Source organism: Hippoglossus hippoglossus, chromosome 1, assembly GCF_009819705.1.
Source record: "Hippoglossus hippoglossus isolate fHipHip1 chromosome 1, fHipHip1.pri, whole genome shotgun sequence".
Classification (NCBI taxonomy): Eukaryota; Metazoa; Chordata; class Actinopteri; order Pleuronectiformes; family Pleuronectidae; genus Hippoglossus; species Hippoglossus hippoglossus.
The window spans coordinates 13471138-13497196 of NC_047151.1; the positions used below are offsets into that span (position 1 = coordinate 13471138).

Genomic DNA, 26059 nt, shown 5'->3' on the forward strand with positions numbered 1-26059 from the left:
GACGTACAGACTTTTGATTCTCTTTTCCACTGGCTTCTCCCACTGGTAACCACCTGAGGAGGAGAAAGGGAGGGAGGGTGAAGTTACTGTTGCTCTGGTGATTTAAAAAAACAATAAAGTACTGGCAAGTCTAATCTCCTCATGCAAGCTGGTACAGAGACTCGAGGCCCTGCTGGTCAAAGCCTGTTCGCCTTTAGTTACCATCTTTGACACAATTTTTAATAGTGAATTAATAGCACATCATCTTACCCTGTTGTACACCAACTCCAACATCAGAGGCACTGCCTCTCGGTCACCGTCAATACCAAACCGTTTACTGGCAGCACCTATATCCAGAGAGAAAACACACACACACACACATAATTAATCCATGTTGGAGTCACGGAACTGTTAGACATTTTGGATTAGATCAATAAAATGTTAAATAATAATGCAACATTTGAACTCAACTAAGATTAGGAGCCATGAATTATTCCCAAAGAAAACGGGGAAAACACTCTATCTCGCATTGTTAAAGAAAGTGAAAAATAATTCCTGGATCCGCCCCCTGATCCCGATCCGCTACAATATTTGATAGGTTCTTTCTTGACCCACACCAAGGAAGTTTGTTCTGTTGCTTTTGTGTGATCTTGCTTACAAAGAAACACACAACAGACATGGGTGAAAACACATCTTCCCTGGTGGAGGTAAATTAAAAAAAAACTAGTGAGTAGTTTAGTGAGTAATGAAACAAAGCACACTCAGACAGCTCCACAGTAACAACCACCCAACACGAGGCCTGACTATCTCCCTACGTTTCTACTTCTCAAAGGAAATGAAAAATCAGAAGTGCGAGCGGCGGTGACGAGCGAAACTAGAAAAAGTTGAAGTATGAATCATGATATGGAAATAACAGATGTTCCTCCTTCCATAAATTCTGTCCAGTCTCGACCTCATAATAACCGATCATGCGTTCCACTGCACGGAAAAACGTGGAGGGTTTTGTTTAATGTGGTATCGTTGCTAGGATATGTGTGTGTGCCTGTGTGTGTGAGTGCGTGTGTGTCACACTCACCCATGGCTTTTATGGCTCGTGTTCCTGCAGTGTGACCCAACTCTAGGGAGTGGATGAACACTTCCGTCCTCCTCTCACCACCGGCTAACGTCAACTGCAACATCAAAGATCCTCTATAGATTACTGAACATTTCTGAATATAACAGTTTTATTACTCAGAGGTGTGTGCGTGTGTGTGTGTTTCTTGTGTAAAAGTGTGTCTAACCTCAGCCTGATAGAGTTGGATCAGCGCTGGCCGGGTAGCGTAGCGGCAGTAGTACAGGACCAGGTCGGCCATGATGGGTAGACGCTGCTCATACGAACCGTCGTAGGACTCGGACTCGGTCTTTGAGGTTTGCTGGAGAAGACAACAGCAACATTTAAAAATGTCTACACTTAATACAATTACACAGCAGGATATAACATGAACAAAGTGGTAGACATTATGGAAAGGTCTGAATGATGGGACATAAATACGAGAGATTTTGAGAATAATTTTGTAATATTATGAGACAAATGTCGTTATTTAATGAGCGAAAAAAATAAATACAAGAATAACGATTGAAAATATGCTGGTTCGGAATAACCAGCAAGGACAACCTGTGCTCGTCAGAGTTCCACTCCTGGATCCATAATCTCAAAACAATCCCATTGTTGTACTTCAGAAAGTAAGAAACAAGAGGAGACACAGTTTCTGTCACAATCTTTTCAAAGTCCTGACACTTGTGATATTGTTATATGTAAAACCTATACTAAAGTATATTTTTGACAAGATGCTCCACATTCCTCATTTGCAGGCGACAGAATGATCTTCTGATATTTGCCCCGTAAAATGACACGTAGCCTAAAATTGACTTTATTTGAGGTAATATTACAACTTTATTCACTAAATCTCTGTTTTATTTTCCTTGATGTGGCCCTAATGCTGTTTCAGAATGATAACTAAGGTGAAGCAGTATAGGAATCAGATTCCAGTTGTACCTGGCACACAACGTTGGTAGGCAGGTTGAGCAGGCTGAGGGTGTTTCGTTCGTACCAAGGGTCCAACATACCAAGGAGATGGGCAATGTCATTAGTACTGTCCCCTGTGCTCGGGAGGTGAAGACCCTGCTTTAAACAAAAAGCAGATATTATAGAAATTATTTAACTTTTTCGCTGTGTCCATGTCGAAATCTGGCTTTCTTTACTCCAGGAAATTATACACCCTAGCTCAAGAATGGATTAATGAACCAATCTTTGTGTTCGGTGTTTGAGGTTAGGTTGGGGTTTTATTCTTCTTCTTACATTAGACAGGGCCGCTCCTTTTGGCGTTCCAGTTTGAGGCACAGGACTAGGTGACCTCAGGTGACCTCCAGCCGAGTCCCTCTTCACCGGCACAAAGTAGAACTGAAGATTGAAGACCCTGCTGAGACGTGGACACGCGCTCTCCTTCCGCCTCAGGCTATCATAGGCCCGGGCCACCTTCCCCGCCACATGATCGGCACCAAACACAACCACCCTCAGCGTGATATTCTTACTCTCCTCGTCACTGCTAAGAATAGGCCTCCGTCTGAAGCACACATGTCTGAGAGTTTGACTCTGTGGCTGGAGCAGCAGCTCAAGGCTGCTTAACTTGACTTGCTGCGGCAGAGAGTTGGAGCGTTTCTCTCGCACCACCGGAAGGTCTTTGGATTCTGTGTTTCCCAAGCTTTTCGCACGGCACAGTGAGCGAGGGCTCTTGGAGAAGATCCGGTACAGGTGCTGGCTGAGCCGAGGCAAGGTTTTACTCGACTTTGGCGAACATTTTTCCACAACAGGGTACGAGCAGATATAGTCCTCGAAATCGTCGACGTAGTCACTGTCCACTCCAGAGGCGACGGAGTAGAGCGACGGAGCGTAGGACTCCGAGGTCACAGACAAGGTGGAGAACATGGAGTCTTTGGAAGCGGTGGACAGGGACGAGATGGTGGAGTAGGTGGAGGCACGGTGGTTAACATTGTAGCCGTTCGGGATGATAGTCATAGAAGGCGATTCTACTTCCTCCTCTTCTTTGTCTTCTTCATCCTCCTCCCCCTCGTCTTCCTCATCCAACTCTGTCCCATCCCTCTCATCGTCATCATCAATGTCTAACTCCTCTTCTTCCTCCTCAGCCTGCCTGTTAGCGCTGAGATCGTCAGGGCCGTGCTCCAAGAGGGTGTTCAGATCATCTGCAGGAATCAAAACGGACAGACATGAGTTACATTCAGCAGAACAGAAGCCATCTAAAGAGTAGGGAGATTAGTATTACTATTCATGCTGTCAAGATCACTTCCCACATGGATCATTTTGTTGTGCATCAAAGTGGGGCTTATATGAGCAAAAGACAAATTAAATGGAATATGCGTTGTATTGGAAATATGGTTATTATGTCATAGATTTCTTGGCACTGAAAGGAGAAATGAAAACTGCTCATCATCATGGATAAATTATGAGACAACAGGCCTCCCACTGAATACTTTACCAAAGTTGTCTTTCTCCCAGTGAAACATGTAACACTTGGCTGTGGGCAGTGGTAGCGTCTGTAGCATCCCTACAAGGTTGGGACAGGAAACAAAGCGAAATAACAGCCAATCAGAGCGCTGTTTACCAGAAACTGAAATATCAAAATCATGCGATGTACTGGGTGTATCATAAAATCCATCCTCTTACCATCACACTTCCTCCCGTTGGATGCTGGGATTCTCATTCTCTCCCTCAGTCCCTCCAGTCCCTGGATCACGTGGTCGCGTCCCTTCAGAGGGTCAGCAATGGCAGCGGCCGTCTCCAAGATGTCGCTTACCACAGAAAAGAGCTCACCCAATTCATCCACAGGTTTTTCCTGCAAAGATGAGGCATAATATACTAGTACATTCATCTATTATCACCCCTGTTGTAAAATCTAAAATAACTGTCTTAGTTTAAAGAAAATCTTTCTAATAATTTATATACTTTTTTTAATCAAAAATATGGATTTAAAGTATAGTAGACATATAAAGCTACATATTACATGGTCATATAAAGTAAAATATCTATACAGTTATCTTGAAATATTATAATCTACCATTATTCATTTGAAATGCATGCAAACAGGGTGAAATGTAGTTTAAATTGATAGGTCGGATTTCCTTTGATAAGGAAACATTAACTTATGTGTTTATGTGAATAACAATTCAAGACATTAATATCTTGAAATATATTCTCTGAGAACTTTCAATATGAGCCTCCTAACCACTGCTTTGAGCCATAGACTCTAAATGAAGTGGATGACACATCACTTCCTCCCACTATCCAGAAATGAAAACTATTCTCCAGATGCAAGTGGCAGCACTTGAATATTGGAATCAGAGTCTGTCCCAAAAATTTTGGAATGCACTTGTACTTTTTAATCTGGCTCATCTCTAATCCATTAACAAAGGGAGGCAGAGTATTCTATACTTCTGCCAGCCACCAGATGGCAATCAATACACGTTGTGGAGCTGTCATGCCGTCCATCTTTAGAGTCTTTGCTTTGAGTACGTACCTGCAGGGCTCTGTGGATACTTTGCAGAGGGTACTTGGTGCCCAGCGTGGACTGGAAGGCGTGTTTGATCAGTGTGATGTACGTCTCTTGCTGCGAGTGATTAACGTGACTGAGCTGCTCGGCCACGGAGAGAAAGTCAGCGGGCACCTCACCCGGGTTCATCAGCAGCACAGTCCTGCAGGGAGCAGACAGATGATGTCACCGGAGATGTGTGGAGTGCTGTGATGCTGGTGGGGTTTTAATGGGGAAGAAAGGGGACTTACCAAGTTAAACACCTAGAGTAGGTGCTAACCACAAATGTTGGTTTACTTTAGTGAGTTAACTGTAGGAAAGTGCTGCATCGTTATTTTAAGTGTGACGTAAGATCAGATAAGCTCTCTATGAACTACAGAGATAAGGGGGGGGAACATCTTAACCAGAAAGCAGAAGGTACAAGAGCGCAAAGATAAGAAATCTGAACTGGACTGATGACAAATGTCAAAGGATGTAGAAAGTTGTTTCATTCCTCTACCACACCCACACCCACATAATGATGTTATGCTTTTATCTTTAGTTTGTCTTTCTTTTATATTCTATACGAATAAAATGTTGTGATTTTAAGATTGCTATTATTATTATTAGGTGTCGTTAATAAGCAGCACACCACTTTTTTTTAGTCTGTAGAAAAGACAGACTTTATAGTTGTATGTATAACACGACCACCGACAGGGTTCAGTGAGTCTAACACTCTGTGGACTTACATGATCTTGGAGCTGTGGCTGGAGGTGCTGAGGCCTTGCTCCTCTCTCACCAGTCTCTGAAAGGAAATCCCTGAGAGGAAAAAAACAACAGAAAAACCATTTGACTTGATGGTTTTAAACAAACAACTGGAGAAGAACACAGTCAGTGTAACAGTGGCAGATAGATACATACATCATGTCTTCATATATATATTGTATATATATGAAACATTTAAATATTGGAAATGAAAAATTCAATTCATAAAAGATTGAAAAAATCTATAAAAATCTATACTCTGTTCTGTCTGAGAGATTATGATGAATCATAGTGAAGTATATATTTGTTGTGTTCCTTCTGTCGACCGTTCCTGTAAATCTCAGCGTAGGTGTTCACGTGTGGCTTCTGCTTTTCTTTGTTTTGTAAAAGCTGAATTTGCATCAGCTTTAAAACGATATCACATTCCTATGAAGAAGTGTCCAGTTCAATGTGCAGCCTTCATCATCTTCCTCTCCGTGATGCTGCTGTTTGTGGTACAAGCAAGCCCCATTCTAAATGCATTCCTTTGACCTGCCACTAGGGGGAGGGTTTGGAGGGTTGGAAAAACGCGTGTGAACACATGAGCTGAAGAACTTGTGTGTTGGAGACGGAACAAGTCGCTCAGAAATAGACACATAGAGAAAAAGAAATGCACTTAACACGAACATTGTCGTCCATCCTTACCTGGGGCCTTGAGCTCCAGCTGTAGCGTGGACAGCAGGCTTTTACACACACTGCAGTACGGCTCCGGCCAGGTGAGGAAGCAGCGAAACACCTCGATGGCCTCCTGCAGCAGCTCAGTGCCTGGAGGACAGAAAGGTGTCTGCAACACAAGACAGGCATTCGATCAGGGTTGTGTTGAGACACAGTGAGACTGGATAGAGGGGACATGTCTTGTGATTGAACTGTGTGAGGTGACATTGGCCCCCTAAGCCTGCATTTCAGACCATCAACTAACCATCTCCATTATTCATGACTCTAAAATATAAAAAAGAAATTTGGGGGTGGGGGGTTGTTTTCTCGATTAAGTTTACATTTTGTTGTTTAAGAAGCTGAAATCAGCCAATCTTTAATAGATAACTCCAAAAATATATCTAGTGTCATCAAAAATGTATTAGGATTAAAAATGACTGTGAATAAGTGTGGACTAACTATGACAGAGTGTTTCCTTCAGAGCAAGTGATGCTATAATTACTGTAAAATATAGTTTGATAAGTGTCCTGATGGGTCGTGATAAATTACACCCATCATTAACCTGAAGCCATGGCTCCATAAGGATTGCAACTGAATTTGAACAGACAACATAAATGTTCAAATTGATCCTGTTCTAAGTTTTATTTATTACAATCATGCTCAGTATCATTATTGAGAGGGTTTATCTCATAGTCTTAACTATAAACTTACTTTAAACTCGTTTAATGTTTGAATCTAACAACGTGGGACACTCAATCAAATCACTCAAATTACATGCAAGCACTGTGCACCACATTATATAGTTCCAGAATCAAATATGTCCACTGCGTAGCATCTGTATATAATTACCATTACATAAATTATGTAAATTCTCAAACAGGAATCTGAGAATAATTAGGTAATAATCTACTAAATAAATCACCCAAAAATAAATCTCATTTTACATTATTAATTAAAAAAAGATAGTTTTTTCTTATGTTATAAGGTAAATAACTACAGAACAGTAATGATGAAATTGTTTTTCTATTGTCTAGGCTTAATGACAAACAACCAAAGGTATATTTTTCATTAAATCAATTAAAAAAAACTAACAAACTACAAAATAATCAGTTGCTCCATATCTGACAGATGAGCTCTGGGGCGTTCCTATGATGCTGTTTCACTAAAGAAACATATTTACTGACACTATTGGTCTGAAATCTGGAAATAAAGCTCCTGAAAAGAACAACCAATGTGTGACAGCACAGGAAACCCTTTCTGCTTTAGACTGTGAACGCCTGACTGCAAAACAGAAGCGCATTTATGTGCCAAAGGTTGTTTTTGTCCAGCCACCAAACGCTGTGATTTACTAAGATGTTTTTGGAACTGTGCTCGAGGCTTTTGACTCAGTTGTACTTTTAAGAAGTGCACAGTGGTTTTGAATTGAGGAACTAGTTCATCTTTTGTATGTGAAACACTAGGAACGTCACTGAGAGGTGACCAATGGTTTAACGTTTGGATGAAGACGATTTGTACCTGAAGCAGAGTGGAGGAGAACATGATCGCGAGGGGAGCCACCAGCTCATACTGACACTGCTCCTGAACCTAAATCAATACACAATAACAGTAAGAGAGAGAGAGAGAGAGTTGTTAGAATAACTATGCATGCAGTGGACAATATGCTTCCTTTGACCATGACCTTTGCACTCTGTTCTCTCACCTCTTTGGTCTTTATGATGATTTGCTGTAAGAGGATGAGGAAATTCTCGGGGTCTCTCTTCACCAACTCTTCCAGGCTCCAGCGGTTCATGGACTGACCCGCTGAGCACATCAGCACTGAAACACAGCACGTGTAAATACACATAGAAGATAAGAAGATAAAGAAAAAGTCACGTGTTACATTTTAATCTCAAGATCATTTAGAAAAATACATGGATTTTGGTGGGATTTGAGCAAAGCTGTGGCACACACCATGAAATCCTAAACTCCTTGATGGAGGACTTTAAACAAACACTGAAACGTTATTTGATATAAGGCTTTTAATTTCAACTGTAAAACTGAAAAATTAAAGCGAATGTGACACCATAAGTTAGAGTAGTGTTGTGGTTGGTGTTGTTGAACTGCCATGACCCAAACGCAGGTCCGCAGCAATTCACAAAGGTTCTTTAGAGCCTTTAACTACCAGACACAAACCACTTTCCATTGATTGATTGATTGATTAATTACTTTTTACTGATCCCTTCATCTCAAACTCAGTTTCCAAGGAGGTAACACATCAGCTCTTGTTCGGGTCACACAAATGTTTTCCAACATCCTGTCGGTAGCTTAATTTCTCTGCTGCTCTTTGCGCACACGAGTGTTATCATACAATCTCTAACACATAGTGTGCGGCGTCTATTTAAAGCCCAGAGGCGTATTTGCATCCTGAGCTACGGAGGTTAATTTTGATAAGGTGGCAGCACGAAAATTTGAACCTCAGAGTTTCATGACGGTTCTGTTGAGATGTCAATTTTTGTAAACAAGTGCATGTTGACATGAATGTTACCACTCTCATAGAGAACATGCACATCCCTGGAAATCTTCTATACAGGTTAGGGATGAAACAGTTTCCGGTTTCTCTGGATGCCCTCGTAGAATTTCTGGTGGTCAGTTATATATAATATATTGATGATATTCATATCGTTTGAATTTTTAAAAAACTACTGAAAACACTGTGATAATACTGATAACAGGATAATTGTGGCCACTGTAATCTTGATACCAACTTGTCACACCTTTTATCACCACTGGAGCGATGAAGAGGCAGTGAGGAGGAGAAGAACATGAAAAACTATAGCTTCAGCTTCAGCTTTTTTTATGCCAGGGCACAAAACACAGCACATGTCTGTATATATATATATGATTCTCTTTATCTGGCACTGGTTGACGTGTAGGAGTCTGATGTCGACTCCATCAACCCTGTTTTCACCCAGCGCCGCAGTAACTTCTGCCTCACCCACACCCTGCGGTTCTGTGGCACCACTTCCTCTCACCTGTCTATTCACACAACTTCCTCCAGCAGCCAATAACACATTTCCCTGATGAGAGCACAGCAGCAGCGTCACCGACAACAAGCTCAGGCCGCACGTGAACTCACATGCCCCGTGTTTGCTGGCGGAGCGCCTGTCACACGTCGGCCTTGTTTTCGACAAAGCGAGGACAAACAACGGCTTTCTGTTCGAGTTAGCACTACAATCAGCAAATATCACGTCCAAATGTGTTGGCTGGGGTTGAAATTTCTGAGAAAATGTGTTACATTTCATTTCAAAGAAAGAGAAGCCTTGATCCCACACAGGATCATGAGCGTTTGAGCAAAGCTGCTAAATTATTCGATGTGGCTTTTGGTTTTACACTTGGTTTTTACGTTTATTCTGCTTTAAATAAAAGTGTCAGAGTAAATCTTTCCAGTGAGCCCTTATCCTTCTGAGGGTCACGGGGAGAGCCTGGAGCCCATCCCAGCTGACAGTGGGCGAGAGGCGGGGTTCACCCTGGACAGGTTCATCACAGGACCGACACAGAGACAAACAACCATTCACTCGAATTCACACCTCGAGACAATTTAGGGTCACAAATCAACCGAACCTGCAAGACTGTGGGAGGAAACCAGAACACCTGGAGAAAACATGCAGACTTGCAAGGCCTTGGTGGGCCAGAAGATTCAAACCCAGAACCGTCTTGCTTAAAGGCAAGAGTATCAACGTCTGCACCACCATGCCGAATTCTGCAACCCCCCGCAAAACTACAAAATCAGACACTGAACGGCAAAGGTTTCCATCTTCAGTGGGAACTACTCTATAACCAAGTATGTTTTTCAGTTCCCTTTATGTCTAACTGTTGTGCTTTAAAAAACAGGAGATACAGTCAAACATGTGCTGCGATGATGTTAAAAACACAACTGTCTTTACATCAAGTTCTCATTTATAAGATGTAAAATATATGCATCCACAATCAGTACTGTATGATTGAAGATTTCTGCACTAGTACATTCACAAAAATGTCGGAAAAAATCCGCCCCCTGATCTGGATCCACACCACGGGTTCTTCCCCAACTCATACAGCATAATTCCACCAAGTTTAGTGGTAATCCATACAGTAGTCTTTGTGTGATGCTGCTAAAAAACAGACAGATGAAAACCTAACTTCTTTGGCTGAGTTATTTTTTGTTTTTGCTGCCACATGCCCTGAAAAACTAAACTCCTCTCAGCGTGTCCCAGTCTCGGCCTGTGGAGTCTTACCGTTCCAGTGGTGTGCTGCTGTGGGGCTCCGTCTCAGCCCGTCCAGACACCGGTCCAGAGCGTGCTGGATTCTGTCCTCTGTGCACGAGGTGTGCTGCATCTTCACCGCTCAGGCTCTGTGGAGGGGCAGCAGAGAAGCCTGACATTAACTATCAACATATGACACTCGACTTCCATCCGTGTATTATCTTGAAATTCTTTAGTGGGAGTGCATAATGTTTGCACACACACTCCTCTCTTTTCATGCACAGTATCACAACAGCTATCACATCTGCTTTGCATGAAGGCAGATCACCTGGTAAGTATGAAAATTATCTTTAGTCAAAGAAGATACTCAAGCCATAAAGGCAAATGTATGGTGTTGACACGCGAGTTGCTTGCTGCTGTTTTGTTGCTATACAATTCCTGAAATATCCCACACAGCACAACACACACCTGCTTGTTTCATATTATTTTATATTATAACAGAGAACCAAGAACATATATACATATATATATATATATATATATATATATATATATACATATATACATATATATATATATATATATATATATATATATATATATACATATATATACATATATATATATATATATATGTTCTTGGTTCTCTGTTATAAAAAGAAGTTCTTCATTTGACAAGTGTTGGGAAAGTCTGTGGACGCTGCCGCGCCTCAGATCAGCCGGTTTTATTTGAAGTCCCGAAAGCTGTTACGTGGCCTGTGATGAATTTAAAACATTAAATCCAACAAGAACAAAACACCTTCAGCTTTTGCTCAATGTGAGTTATGTCCATCAACATGTGAGCACAAACCAAGAAGAAGTAAAGCAGGAGAATGATTGACAGTTTATCTAGTTTTGCACACGGGACCCTTATTGACAAGCATGAAAAAGAAGAAATGCTTATATCCACTATTAATAAGACCAATATTAAGAGGAACATCAACATACTAATAGAAACGCTCAACTGTAAACATTAGCCAACAAGCTTTGACAGCAGCAACATTTAAGCAATCAATTTTCACAATAGGAATTTTATCAATGGTTTAGAACAGAAACACAGCCCTCAGTGATTTCACATTTAAAAGCTGTATCACACTTAGCCACTATGACGGCAGAGAACCCATATCTCCATATATCAGCCTATTTAATTTGCCAGATTTTTTTCATCAAATCCATGCACAATTCCCTGCATGGGAAATAATTTCCAAATATGCCCGGAGAGTGAAAAAAAAAGATTCCTGGATCCGCCCCTGATCTGTATCTGCCCCAACATTTGATGGGTTCTCTCATGGCCCACTCCCCATCCTTCCACCGAGAACAAGCTATGAAAACACTAGAATGACCCCCAGTAGAGCACATACCTCCACCAAGGCCCAACAGTCACCTTGAATTCAATCAAGCGGCACCAAATTTCACACATTCATGGTTATTAGTTCCCTAAATAAAACACACTTTTTCATTGAGATTTATACAATACCGAAAAAAGTCTCTCGCTCTCATTCCTGGACCTGCTGACATGACCTTGGCCCATGCCCCCGCCGTCTAAGTTTCTATATAACAGTTTCAGCAGGGGGTTTTTGTCCTCCTGCCAACAGTCAATACAAACACTGAAAGCATCACCTCTTTGGCTGTGGTCAAGATGTGAAACTGCTGTCGATAGGAGATATTGTGAAAATAGTCTAACATGCCATTCCAGTGTTACCTCATTAACATAGTGAATGCATCATATCTTCAGCACTGAAGACACGAGGATGTGCTGAACTTCACCTTTTCTCTCAAACTTTCAGTTTATACGCGCGTTGGGATGTTTTTCATGCAGCAACTCAGGGCAACCCAGGTGTGGTAAGTGGTTTCAGTTCTGTTATGAAGACAGAAGTCACCAGCGTTTATACACAGTATCTACAACAACATACCAGGGATGTCCCATCAGTGACTTCATTACACAAATGTTATGTTTATGTAGGTAAGGCGACTAAAGAAATGTGGGTAAATCCCGTTTTTTTCCATTTCTACATATAAACTAATGCTCTTCTGACGGCTGAGGATCAAGTTGTTCTGTTGTAATAACCTTATTTTCAGTAATTTATCCTCGTATTTCGTTTCAAAATATACAAAATTTCCGCATCTGCTTTCTGACACATTGTCCATTTCACAAAAACTTGGATGACTAGGCTGGCTAATTGGGATATATGAATACATTGTTTTGAAATCTTATTTGATGAAATTTGATGTGAAAGATGGTTGATTTTGTTTTCATTCATTTATTGAAATCAAACTACGAGGTTGCTGCTAATGCATTATGTGAATGTTTGATGTATTTTGAAAGCGTCTCTACATTACATTTATGCAAATACTGGGAAACATCCGATTTTGACAAGCAGAACAAACACTTCCCTAAAGAAAAGGGGCCAAAGCTTTTTAAAGATTTGGTCTTTTTGATCTTTTCTGGTAACATGTAGCCACATGCTGGAAACACAAACCACAATTATTTTAGACCACATTGATTAGCTGTGCATAGATATAACTGAATATGTTAGAGCTTTAGTTATAAGTATTACTAATGTGAACCACATTGGGAAAACAACTTTAAACACTTCATCGATTGTTCCTTTACATCTAGAAATCAAACACAAGTTGCTCTGCTGCATCTGAAAGAGAGAGTTTACATTTATCTAAACTAATCTGCCACAGGGTTGTTTGCAGAGTGAAGTCGGAGCTGAGACAGGAATCAGCAGTGACGTCAGAGCTGTTTTGGTCTGATTACATTTTCTCCAAATTTCCCCAGTGACTGTGAGAAATTCCCCAACTGATATAAAGCCATAAATGAAAGCTGTCAAATGAATAGTGTCAATAAATGACTCACTCTCACACACTCACTCACCTCATTGCCACAAAGAGATGGTCCATCACACAGGCCACTTTAAGGACTTTGCACACAAGACACGGTTTTTGTTTTTGTTTTTGTGTGAAAAACTTTCACGTTATTAACATTTTTCTAACCTGTATACAATCAATGCAAATTTTTACAAAGCGATATTGGACCAATACAACATGTACACGTCTAACAAATCAAAACGCATGTTGTCAAATCTTGTAGCAGTAGAAAGAGAACAACTTCCTCCTGGGTCTGATATTAACTGTAATATATAAACTGTAAAAGTGACCTGTAGTCATTGAGCCGCAACCAACTGCAGGACACAGTCCACAGAAACCTGAAGCTGCTCCACCGCTGCTGCACAAAGTGCTGTTCATCTGTTTATTCAAAGCTCAGTGGAGCTCGACTAAAACGGACAAACCCCGAACTGGAAAACGTTACTTACATTGATGAGTCCGAGCCGCCACTGCTACGGAGCACTGGTCAACTCTTTATTCAAAGTTTATTAAGATTGAAAGTGTCCAAATCACATCAAATTCAAAACTGCACTTCCTTGTGCCCTTGATTCACATGTCAAGTGTGAAGCCGAAAAAGATGAACGATGAACGGGCGAAATGTGAGCCACCTACAGACAGACAGAGATTTCTGGACTGATTTGATAGATATTTGTCTTTAGCCATTGCTCATAGTTATTTGTGTCTTAGAATAACATGATGTTATCAACATGAAGCTAGGATAAAGCAACAGGCAGCCCAACTCCTGTATAAGGAAATTATTAAACCAAATAATATAAAATAATAAATAAAATAAACTCAATAAACTCAATAAATACGTCCTGAAGCAGCTGCGGTACAGTTTAAACTCCAGTGAAACTCACCAACTTCTCCTCTCTTCATTAATATTGAGTGTTCCCAAGTCTTTCTTCTTCTTTCTTCTTTCTTATTCTGTGGTTTGAATCTTTCATCTTTGTGATTTATTCACTACGTGGCGTCACGCTTAATGTGATTGGTCAGAGGTGTCGAAATTCACCACAGAATCATTCACTACTTCATACAACTGTTTCTTTTAACGAATGAAGCAAACAGGATATAACGTGCAGCTTAAGACGTGTTTGTACTGTTAGTCTGATTGTAACACCCTCAGGCAAGTTTCTCATTAAAATCTCACAATGGTCTTTCTAAGATATACAAAAGGGGAACATAAGCTACACAACACACAACCACTGAGGAATTGTAGACTGCATGTGTTACACAGGCGACTGCCTGTATATTCTTAAGAGATATACCTAATGAGATATACAGTAGAAACACACATTCACTGTACAAACGACCCCACCATTGACACCATTTGGAGGAGTGGGGCAGGAAACTACAGGTTCAAGCGGCCAAATTATCCCCCAGCACTTTGTCTTTTTCCTACAGTTACCTCTCAACAACAATACCACCAGCTCCACGAGTAAACAAACACATCCATGCAGCTGATTTTCTCAGCGGACCCTCCTCCCCTGAGAGGTATTGTGTTGGAAGAGGTGCACCGAGTAGGCACTGAGGTGGTGTATGGAGGTGAGCATATCGGACACTTGTGCTGAGGGCTCCGGTCATTGTCCAGCGTGGACAGAGCTGGACGAGAGCCCGGTGAGAGTGGAAGGAACTAATAAGTCAGACGCCATGAGGACGGGGTTCAATGGAGGCATGCAAATGTAATGAAGAGGGGAATACCTTATATGAGGTGGCGCGTTTCGGGGAAAGTTTATTACTCCCAACAGTATTAGTGTTGTTGAAGATATCAGGTCATTTGTTTGGTATATAAAACCCCTGTATAGGAGCATTCTTAAGAGCTAACACCACGCCTTTACAGTATGTAATTTGAAGGGTTTAATGGGAGTCAATGTATTTGATGTAGAGGAAAGCTGAATGGATGTTGAGGGAAGTGGTTGAGGTGAACATGTTGTGTCATAGGCTGGACGCACTGAAGACCAGGCAGAGGGAGAGCTGTGTCTCAATTCAGGGGCTGCATAGGCTACACGTCACAGCATATGGTGTCAAACCGTCATGACTAGACCAATTTCAAAGGCTCCTCCAAATGCTGCTGACAAATTCATCCTTCCATCCCAGAGAGAGAGAGATCCTTTTTCAGGGCTAACCTATCCCAGGGTTCATAAAACCGTTTTTTTAAAGAGGGAATAGTGCCGGCAAGCAACAACACTTCTGATGCTTGAGTGTGTTAAAAAAAAAAAACCCAGCAAACTTCACTCCTGAGTGTCATCATAGTTGTTTACGTACAGTTGAGAGTCATGTTGCAAATGCATGATTCTGTGGGGTTTCATAAGAGGATGTATGCAGCACATCTCTGAGAGTCAACAAGGTCACTTCCACTTTTTCACGGTTTGAAAACTTGCAACAGTCAGACAATAACAAGCAGAGTTTGCGTGGAACAATCAGAATCCCTGAATTTACCATACAGAAATTACAATTAGCCGAGAGCTAATGTTCAATAATGAAGGGGCCGTGAGAAACCACTGAAACAACATGAAAACTATCTAGTCATCACACTGATCATATTGCCAGGAAGAGCACCGAACTAGAACGGCACTCAGTGGAGCGCACACCGCCGCCAAGGCCCAACGGTTCCCTTGAATTCAATCAAGCTGGACCAAATTGCACACACTCATAAATCAGTCTTATACAATATGCCAACACTTTTTCATCGAGATCCATCAAATAACCATTGGTAAATTGGTGAAAATGTCAAAAAGGTTCACTGGGTTCACTGGGTAAAAATCTAATTCATATTAATATTTCAGCCCACACTGTCTCTCAGTAACTTTCCAATGTGTTCTACTTTCATCTACCCTACGGGGACCAAGCACGAACCTTATAGAATATGATATTGCAGATTGGTTTGTCGATGGGTTACTGTTTTGAACACAGCTCAACCCAGAGCATATTGGTCCCAGCTGCTCAGACAGGCAGCCCATCAAGCTTTTCATGGGTTTTCAGTGTTGAGTCAGGTCATCGTACAGACATGCACAGGAAAAGAAACCTTTCAAATAGGTTATATCAACACATAGCTGCAAATGGAAGAGATGAACCGTATTGTCAGTTTTAATTTTGTCACAATGGCGACGGTATATAGTTATTTATAAATCACTTTTGTATCGGCTCCACATCAAAATGGTTTCTGAGGAAGCCCAGTACACATCATTTAGCTGCTTCTATCTGTGTTTTCCTCCAACTCTCTTGCGCTCCTCGTGTAGCTTTACGAGGATCAACATTTCCCAGACAAAACCTCCACCTGTGTGTGTGTGTCTCTCTTTTTCTTTCTCATGCTGTCCTCTTTTTCCTCTCCTTCCATCCTCACGGGCTGCTTCCCATCTCCCCCACTGATCCCATAACCAACTGCTTCCTAACAGGAAGATAGCTCCCCTGCTCCGCTGAGGAAGCAGGTGCCTCCCTATTGTTGTGGTGTGATCAGACTCTTAGATGCACTCCCACAGACCAGTAAGGAGAGTGTGTGTGTGTTTGTGCGTGCATGCATGGTTGCGTGTGTGCGTGCGTGTGTGTGTGTGTGTATCTACAGTATATGGATGCTTGTCTTTTTCACAGACCCCCCCCCCCTGATTGATAGAGTCTGATATTCACATCCAGTCTTCCTCTGCTGGCCCAACAGAGCTGTGATTCCCTCTCTCCCTTTCTCTCTGCTGACCCTGTGGATGTGAACTGGTCTCTTATGGCTTTAGGAAACAACATTGGTCCAAGTCCAAAGCTCTGGTGTAACTAAGTGCTTCCCTTTAGTTCAAACAGTCGCTACCGGTGAGAACTCAGTCTGATGGAGGGGACCTCTTGTTACAAACTAAGGTGAAGCGTGCGTGTGTGTGTGTGTGTGTGTGTGTGTGTGTGTGTGTGTGTGTGTGCGTGTGATAAAATCCCTCAGGTTGTTTTGTGACTCTGTGCAAAACAGTGAAGTTGACTTCACATCTGAGCTTCAAGAGCTTCATTCTTCACCTGGTCCAGGTCTGCGCCAACACTTATTGGGACCTTTCCTGACCCTGTACTGAGCTTCATGAAAATCTGTTCTGTAGTTTTTGCAGAATCGTGCTAACTAACAAACAAGCCAACGCTCAAACAAAAGGACAGGGGTGTAAACATGACCTCCTCAGCGTAGATACAAAAACAAATCTCATTTTTAAAAAGGTATTTGCAAATAATTCTGTTCTCATAATGAATCTAGACTATTTTTGTTTTACTGCAATTTCTTATCATCATACTCAAGTAGAAGTATAGTAAGTTCGACTCAAAACCCAAACAGGAAGTATCAGCTTCAAAAATACACTGAGATGCAACCATTTGCCCTGCATTTAACTTCAGCACCAACACACACGGGTTGTTTTGTCACTGAAAATCCTTACTGTGCAGCCTTTGGTCTTCACTTCCTCAATAAACACTCATAAAAACTAAATTGGATGCAAATATCATGAGTTGTTAAATCAGGTTATTGGCCAGAGGTGGCTCAAGATACACAAACAGGACTGTGAGTCTTTGTCTCCTTAAGTTCAACAACAACATGGAAATTTGTATGTTCTCTTTGTGGAAAAACTGAATCTCTTTGCATTTTTCCAAGTGTGATATGAGAAAAACAGTGTGGGTGCTTAGAAAGCTGACATTACCGAATATGTATTTTATTAACAACAGGTGTGTTGTACACGTGAGCACAACACACACACACACACACACACACACACACACACACACACACACACACACACACACAGGGGGGGGGGGGGGGGGGGGGGGGGGGATGTAGGCGTCAAACCATGTGTCATAAAGATGAAGATGAAGATTTGACTGACACCACAGCTTTAAAGAGACAAACAGGATGTGATGTTGTGAATAACACACACTGCTGAGCGGGAGACTTCAATCACCTCAGCTAGATGCCATCTACACATTGTGACAGTGTGTAACTGTACGCCTCATGTCCAACATCTGTGGTATCTGTGTGCAATCCAGTTGTTTTTTCTATCGCAAGCTCGACACATCTCCAGCAGTTTATATTTCTCAACAACAGGAGATGACTGTACTCCAACTGATTGCGTAATTGATCAATTTGTACAAAATTTCTGTGCTGTTATGGGAACAATCGTCATCTGACAGGCAGGATGAAAACCATGAAGCCAGGAGGTGACGATTACGTTTAACCCTGATCTTTTTCTTATGTTATGGTCTTAAACAACCACTGATCAGAGAGTGCTATTGTGCCTTATAGAACACAAACACTACCGCAGGGCTGGAGGTATAAATAAATGCTATATTTACCCTGCTACACATCCTCACATGAATCCAAACACATTCACCCCCTTGCCTGTTGTGTCGGACCAGACTTGGAAGGGGACACACAAAACAGACACACTGTAAAGGTTTTAGACATGAGACTAAGGTTTGATTTAGACTGCTGTGGGACATGGAAGTCAGGTCTTAAGCCTGACTGTCTTGCAATAGACTTGAGACTTGCTCATTAACACTTGTGACTTGACTTGGACTTATCTCAACATGAGGTTTGATTTTTGGATTTCAATCAATCAATCAAGTTTTATTTGTTAGCCCATATTCACAAATCACAATTTGTCTCACAGGGCTTAACAAGGTGCGACATCCTCTGCCCTTGAAGGGATAGTTCAACCAGAAATGAAAATTCACTCATTATCTCCTCACCACTATGCCGATGGCGGGGTGGGTGAAGTGTTTGAGTCCACAAAACACTTTGGGAGTCTCCGGGGTAAACAGCGTCATAGTAGAATCCAATACACCTGAAGTAACTGGTGACCAAATCTCCAGACGTAATAAAAAGAATATGAATGTCGGGGCTCGCAGACACTTGGATGACACCACAGGAGCAGTATGGAGGCATGTTATGGTTTCTCTGTTGTTTTATTGCGTCTGAAGATTTGGTCACCAGTTACTTCAATTGTATTGATTTTATATTGGTGGAGGTTTGTCTCACGAATGTCACTGGACATCGTGATTTAGCATCTTTTTGTTACTTTTACGTCACTACTCTGAAAAATGATCTGCCAGCTTTTTTTTTTTCTTCTTTCACGTACAGTGACTTTTAATAAATACTGTGCCTGAAAATCCACATGTGGCAGACATGTGGTTGCTTCATGTAGTAAAAGGATGTTGAGTACAGGCGTTGGCTCAACAGTGTTTCTATTGGGTGGAGCCCTCAAAGACGACTGTGTCTAACTGAAGGTGTTTTTCTGGGTCAGATGTCTTTGCCTGCATTCCTCGTCTCATTTCAGTGCCGGCTCTGTATCTATAAAAAATAAATCATGAATTCAATAATGGTATTTTTATTGTACTAAATTGAATTATGACATCATACATATAATTGATGGATTGTTTGTCCTCACGTGCTCAGTAACACGAACCACACAGGCTGCAATCAGCACAGTAAGAACTCTTATAACCTCACGGTGCCGTTTAAGGTACTGACACAAACATCTGAGATCAACGCATAACAATCAATGTTCCCATTTATAAACACACACGCTCACATTTAAAGCCAGAGAACCACCAGGCGCCTGACATGTGCTTCTTCTTCTCTACTTCCTCAGAGTTTACTAAAAGCATGAATCATACAGGGCTTCTGAAAAAGCAGAAGTTCCCAAAATGGGGGGGGGGGGGGGGGGCTGCTAGCAACATGACAGCCCAGCTTTTACACGTGACGCTGAAAGGACCGATCACCTTAACAACAAGACTCCTGAAGTTTTCACATAGAAGAGAAATTAACTTTATTATAAAGTGCAAGTTCAGTGAGGACATGTGACAAATAATTGATGTACTTCAGATTCGCTAAATGTTTTGCTGTTTATCAAGTCATTTTCTGCCCACAGAGCCGGATCCCCCAAAATCTGATTGGCCCCTGAGGTGCCCCTGTCCTGTCAGAAGTCTTTTATTTAAAATAAACTAGTCACTCACTCTGATATATGATTTGTATGCTTTTTTTTTTTTATTTATAAGCCTTTTTGAGGAACACAATGTACTTAAACAAGGAACAATTCTCAGAAAACATTCAATGATGTGGGACTTTGAGTCAAAGCTACAGGGCTAACAGTAAACAAGGAATGACTTAAATTTGAAACGACACTGAATCAGGAATTGTGCTCGGATGTTGGACAAATAATTGGCCGCTCCTAATTGAGAAATATCCTGGATTGTCCACGGTCTGTCCATAAAGAAGAGACTCAAACAACCTTTACTCCGGAGCAATCAGGAGCAAACATCAGTTTAAATGTAACAGAAACAATAATGTGACACTTTAATCTTAATATATTGTTTTGCCATATCACCCAGCTCCAACTGTGATGCTGACTGATGACAGAAGCTTTCACATTGCAGAGAAATGAACTTGGATATTATAAAGGACATTAAAAGACAACATGAGACGGAGAGAGGACTCTGACTAAAGCAGCTATGAAGACCAAAGTGCCCCGACATAGACATTTACCACTATATCAGATAGACAGATGAAGCTGGAGGACATTGACAATATCATTATATCCTGTCTGACATTTCATATGAAAGCAATATTAGACACAAACAAGGCTACAAACCGGAGATCTGTTTAAACACACATCCAGGTGATGCATGTGCACCAGGTCTGTCTCTTATGCACTTCACAGGACAGGATTCTTCTTTTTTAGGGTGTTTAAGTGTGAGTTTGTTTTCTATTTTTAACATTTAACTCTGTTTTTAATTTATTTTGCCCTGAAAAGCACTTTGTAGTACCCTTTTCTTTGAAAAGTGTTGCATGAATAAACTTTACTTACTGATAGACATTTATGAAACAGAATCGAAGAAAGCAAACTTTCCGCAGATAACTCTCTCTCTGACACACACACGCACACACATACCCTTCAAAATAAAATGCACCTGTTAACTGCCTTCCTCCTCTTACCTGCAGTTCACTGGCCAACATCCATGCTCTCCCTGTGCGCGTCTCCAAAGTCTAAAGAGTCCAAGGCCAAAAACGCGTCTCCGGCTGGGTGCTTGTGCCATTCATCCAGTTATCTGTTCATCCATCCATTCATTCATTCATTCATTCACTGCGCACATCACGGTTTAACAGACGAAGCCACATCCTGGGCGCAGCAGAGTTGACATCATCCGCAGTCTCTGCTCGTTGAAGCTTCTGTTGCGCACAAACACGTCTGCGCTGCGCACATCACAGCCGCTCACAAACAGGAAGTGTATGAGAGAAGTGCATGTGAGCAGAAAGAGGGAGGCTGCTGGTGTGCGTGGGTGCGTGCGTGCGTGCGTGTGCACGTAGGTGGGAAGTGTTTCTGCGTGCGTGTTTGGAGAGGCTGCATGTGGATTTTGAAGGGATGATGGCCCCTAAAAGGAAGTCATCTGTTTGACATGTTTATTTTCACATGCGTGAGTAAAGTGTCTTTGTTTAGAATTAGATGCTGTGGCTTTGTTTATTATCGTTGGTGCCACTTATATAATCAAACATTATATTATTAAATGCTATTGATCAATTTACAGTATATTGTGATAATTATTGATAGGCCTGTTGGTTTATTCCCCAGCCTCAGGTCCACTGCATTCTCTTTTGTTTTTCCTTAACTGGGACTCATCAATATTTCTAAATCAGTGTCAATAATTTTTTTCTAATATTTGTATTCAGCTAAAACATAAAACTTTCAAGTCCCATTAATGTAGCGAATGATTGTAAATGCATCCAGTGTATTACTGTAAATAGCTAACTGTTGCAGTGGGCTCACATCCATTTTTTCTAGGCCACAAAAAGGCCAGAATTGCCATATCATTGCCTGCAGTGGCCCACATTCGTATGCTATCTGTGTGTTAATATTAATCTGTGCGTACACATACAATTTTCTAAACTTCTCTCTGGAGCGATAAAGTATTTACTTATCCAAGAATAAAGTCATCCTTTGTCTTAATTTCCTGTGGTGTTTGTGATATCTACATCTACATCTATTTGCTCCGCCTGCAGCCCCCTCTGTAAAGGAAACACTGACCTTACTTCCCCCCTCCTGCTTTGCCTGTGATTTACATTTCATACACTTGTGACTGTGAATTCCCCTTCTCATCATGAAGGGAGGGACATGTGGTGCCAAGCTATAAACAACAGTGACAGTCAACACGAGCAGTGTATCAGCTCAGACAACACTCCAACACTCCAACCTGCTTACTTATATTAAACCTTTACAGAACTGGTTTGAATGGTCACATTTACATTGTGGTTTCTAAATGACGATATAATTCCACAGTGCTTCAAGGGGATCTTAATAAGTCTTTAATGTAATCTTGATATCCTATGTTTGATTTAGATTTTTTAAGAAATGCAAAAGTCACACAAACTTTGTGTTTAGGTTTAGTTGAAGAAGAGAAAGGATGTTTTTTTCTCTCCTTTATCACCTCTCTCTCTCTCTCTCTCTCTCTCTCTCTCTCCTCCTTTTCTTTCCTTTCTCTATTTATGCTTTCTTTCTTATTTCATTTACCTCTTTCTCTTTCCTCTCATCTTTTTCTTCAATCACTTTTCTGCCTCCTTTCTTTTTTGTTCATCTTTTCTCATCTTTGCCTTCTCTTTTGGACAAGCTCCTGAAAAAAGACAGAGAATGTTTATTCTGTATATTTCCTTGTTTTATGCTAAACTTCCAACTTAAACAAGTTGTTACAATCCAACAAATCCAGATCAAAATGATCAGGTGACTGAAGCTCCAAGTTCAGTTGTTTCATTCGATGTTTCTGTTTCATGAGGGTCTTTCTTTGGAGCTCCTGTTTCCTCTTGACGCCCGTCTCCTTCGCTGACAGCTCACGCTGAGCTTCCAGAGCTGTAAGGTTTGATTGTCCACTCATCCTGGCTCTGGATGATCGCCCCATCTTTCTGGCTCAGCTTGGCAATGTCGTCCAAAGTCTTCACCTCAACGGCCTTGTTGCTCTTATCATAGTCACATTTTTCCAGAGGTGAATGTGATGACCTTTGTCTCTCTCTCCCAGGTCTGGTTGATTCTGTCTTCCTCTTCTTTCCAGGAGCAGTGACCCCTTCTGTCTCCACCTGCTAGACATGCAGAGTTTCTCAGAGCGAACGTCTTCCTCTCTGTTTTTGAGTTTTCTCTCCAGAGTTGTTTCTTATTGGCTCCTGCTGAGTCCAGAGGCATCATCAGTTTGTTTGTTTTTCCTTGACTGAATAAGAGGAACACCAGAATGAAACTGAGGTAAAACACAAGCAGAGTGAGTTTGATACGGAAGTTAGGGACGAGGTTAACAAAGAACAGGACCATAGACAAAGGTGGACAAAGAAAACAAATGTTCAGAGTTGCAAATCTGATTTAAAAAAACAGACTGCGTGAAATTAAAAGAACCAGAGAAAATTGAGGGGTAAATAAACAGATCATAAATGTCCTGTCTTTGTTTGACAAGATGGAGCTTTACTATATATAGACATGTTTTCTACATGTCTCCCCACGATTTCTGAAAGGGCTGCAGGGACTGCAGAAACCAGCTGATGGTCCAAAAGCTGCTTCTTTTGTTGTAAAGATTCCACGCAGATTTATTTTATTTTCTAATTTCACTTCTCTAATTTGATTTCCTCTACTAGATGATTTCTAGATAAGGGAAGTCATGGCATTTCATAAAATTAGATTAGACCATAGCAACTGCTGTGTTTGTATGGTTTTGCAGCAGGTTAGGTCATTTGTTAACATCAGCCCTCTCCGCTTGCCCTTAACTCCACCCTGTACAGTTTATTCACCTAAACACCGACATGTATAAGCAGTGTATCTCCGCACCGATAAAACTGTTTTCATTCTTCTTTCTGTGTAAGAGCAGATATAAAGCACATAACACCGAAACAGAGAAGTGGAACAGAGCAGTGGCTGAAGGACTGATGATAACAAAAGATGATGATCATTGTTTTTCATAAGAGTTTCTAAGAGTGACTGTGACTTCCAGATTGCTTTGCACAGGCGTCCTTTGGCATATAGAAAGGCTCTTTGAAATGAAATGTATTATTGCTATTTATGATTTAAGTAAGACTTTAGTTTTTGTTAAAAACATGTGACAGTAGTTGTTTAACCATAATACAAACCAGACTCTCACCCTCACTGCTCACACATACCAGTACGCCCTTATCTGAAATAGAAAAGAAAATAATTGAATAGAAATTTGTCTTTATACAATGAAATTATGAGTGCCACTCTATTCTAGTGCGTAACATTTTAATATTAAACTATTTAAGTATATTCTACAAATTCTACAAATTACTATATTGTGATTAGTGTATCAGACTGAGTAGATGAAATAAACATAAATAGGTCACAAACATCTCCTTCTCTCCTCTCAGTGGAAATGTCAGAATTGATCTAAGAGGCCAGATCTAGAGATAGTTTTCTATTATTTACACCTGTAGAAGACAATCGTCTTCATTCTCATTGAATAAATGTCGTAATGCCTCCACCGCCCGGGAGAATGTAGCCTACACTGTAGGGCAGCGTCCTTTTACTGTAGGCCCCACAGTAACAGGACGCTGCTCTCTGCACTTCACTGAGCTGGCTTTTCCCCCCATGGACACAAGATGGCGCTGTTACTCGTGCTGCCAGCAAGCAACAGGTCTGCTGGAGCGGCAGCTGCGCCAGGATGGGGATGAGGGATGAGTCCCGCAGAGGAGCGAAGTCATGTGGTGCGCAAATGTTTTAATGTTCACGTCTTGGTGTCTTCTGCATGTGAGTTTAAAGCTTTGGGTTTATTTTCATTTCACTGGCCTCTAATAGAATAAATCCTAAAACTATCTTGCACTTTTTAGTTTTTCAGTTTGGACACAGAATTGCTTAAGATGTGATAGTTCTCACTTAATTTGCCTTTTGAGTAAGTAAACTCCACATTGACTTGTCTATGATAATCAGATTTTAAAGGATTCCCATCATAGCCTATATTAGCAGATGGACAGTAGGTCTACTTATATCATTTATGTTGCTCTAATGACAACCTCCGTTTTTAGATAACATCCCTTTGGTTTAAACTTGTGGTTGGTATATAGGTCACATTTTTACATTGTCCTCTGAGAGGCCCGTGCAGTTAAGTTTAGTGGCCCCTGTATATTCCAAATAACAGTCTTACTGAAGAGGGACAGTGTCATAGTTTCACATTTATCACCGGGATGCTGCAAAACCTTCTTCCTCATCGCAGCTGTAGCCCATTGGTTACCTACCACCACATCATTTAATAAGCCAACCATTAAAACTGCTCTAATTAACATTGTTCTGTAATACACCAAATACTAGTTTTTGCTTCATGTTCTGTTCGAATGCTGGAGAATGAAACTGCACGTTTGTGGTTGTGTCTCTTTTTTGTTACACGACTGGGCCTCATTTGCTTCTCCCCCCTGGCGCGCCAATCTTCACACCGATTCGCCACCAGTGGATGTCGTCGTTCCGCCCCATGGTGTCACCTCCTCTTCAAGATGAGCTGACCTAAAGCGGTGCCAAGCGAGATCTGATCCGAGGAGGGAGGGAGGGAGGGAGGGAGGGAGAGAGAGAGAGAGAGAGAGAGAGAGAGAGAGAGAGAGGTTGTGAAAAGAGCGGCAGGAGGAGTGGGACTTGCTATTAGGACACCAGCGACTCTTAAATCCAGCCGCTCCTCCTTTTTTACGCAGGAGATTTGAAGAAACAAACAAAAACAGGAGGAGCAGTGATAGAGAAAAGTAGACTTCCACCTTTTTTTATTTCTTCTCGGGTAAAAAAAATGGTTTTATAGATTATTTTTTACAAAACCTGACGTTTGTGTGGACGATCCTTAGAATATATCAATGACAAAAAGGCATGCGTAAAAACCTTTGCCCCTTCTTTGTTTGGAGCATGTTTCTGAATTGACAGGATCAACAAGCATTCTCTCTCTCTCTCT

General features: G+C 41.3%; 2 protein-coding genes across 9 annotated transcripts in view; one reads left to right on the forward strand and one right to left on the reverse strand.

Annotated features, from left to right (window-relative positions):
* pik3r5 (phosphoinositide-3-kinase, regulatory subunit 5) overlaps positions 1-21372 on the reverse strand; it is a 26354-nt gene extending 4982 nt beyond the window's left edge. The window contains exons 1-15 of one of the 3 annotated variants that reach the window (XM_034593822.1): positions 21090-21372; positions 10253-10368; positions 7699-7814; positions 7515-7583; positions 5991-6129; positions 5291-5360; positions 4551-4725; positions 3701-3869; positions 3513-3581; positions 2318-3219; positions 2015-2143; positions 1260-1391; positions 1055-1148; positions 250-326; positions 1-53 (exon numbers count right to left, since the gene is read on the reverse strand). The exon at positions 1-53 is cut by the window's left edge and continues 41 nt beyond it. In XM_034593822.1, coding sequence (XP_034449713.1) covers positions 1-53; positions 250-326; positions 1055-1148; positions 1260-1391; positions 2015-2143; positions 2318-3219; positions 3513-3581; positions 3701-3869; positions 4551-4725; positions 5291-5360; positions 5991-6129; positions 7515-7583; positions 7699-7814; positions 10253-10352 — 2294 coding nt within the window. In that variant the 5' untranslated portion in view covers positions 10353-10368; positions 21090-21372. The remainder of the gene's footprint in view (positions 54-249; positions 327-1054; positions 1149-1259; positions 1392-2014; positions 2144-2317; positions 3220-3512; positions 3582-3700; positions 3870-4550; positions 4726-5290; positions 5361-5990; positions 6130-7514; positions 7584-7698; positions 7815-10252; positions 10369-21089) is intronic. The other 2 variants (XM_034593813.1, XM_034593805.1) reach the window with 2 other exon arrangements.
* Positions 21373-25723: 4351 nt separating this feature from the next.
* ntn1a (netrin 1a) overlaps positions 25724-26059 on the forward strand; it is a 62907-nt gene continuing 62571 nt past the window's right edge. For 3 of the 6 annotated variants that reach the window (XM_034593352.1, XM_034593387.1, XM_034593370.1), the window contains exon 1: positions 25728-25891. The gene's annotated coding sequence lies outside the window, so the exon portion shown is untranslated. Of the gene's footprint in view, positions 25904-26059 lie in introns of all 6 variants that reach the window. The other 3 variants (XM_034593377.1, XM_034593395.1, XM_034593362.1) reach the window with 3 other exon arrangements.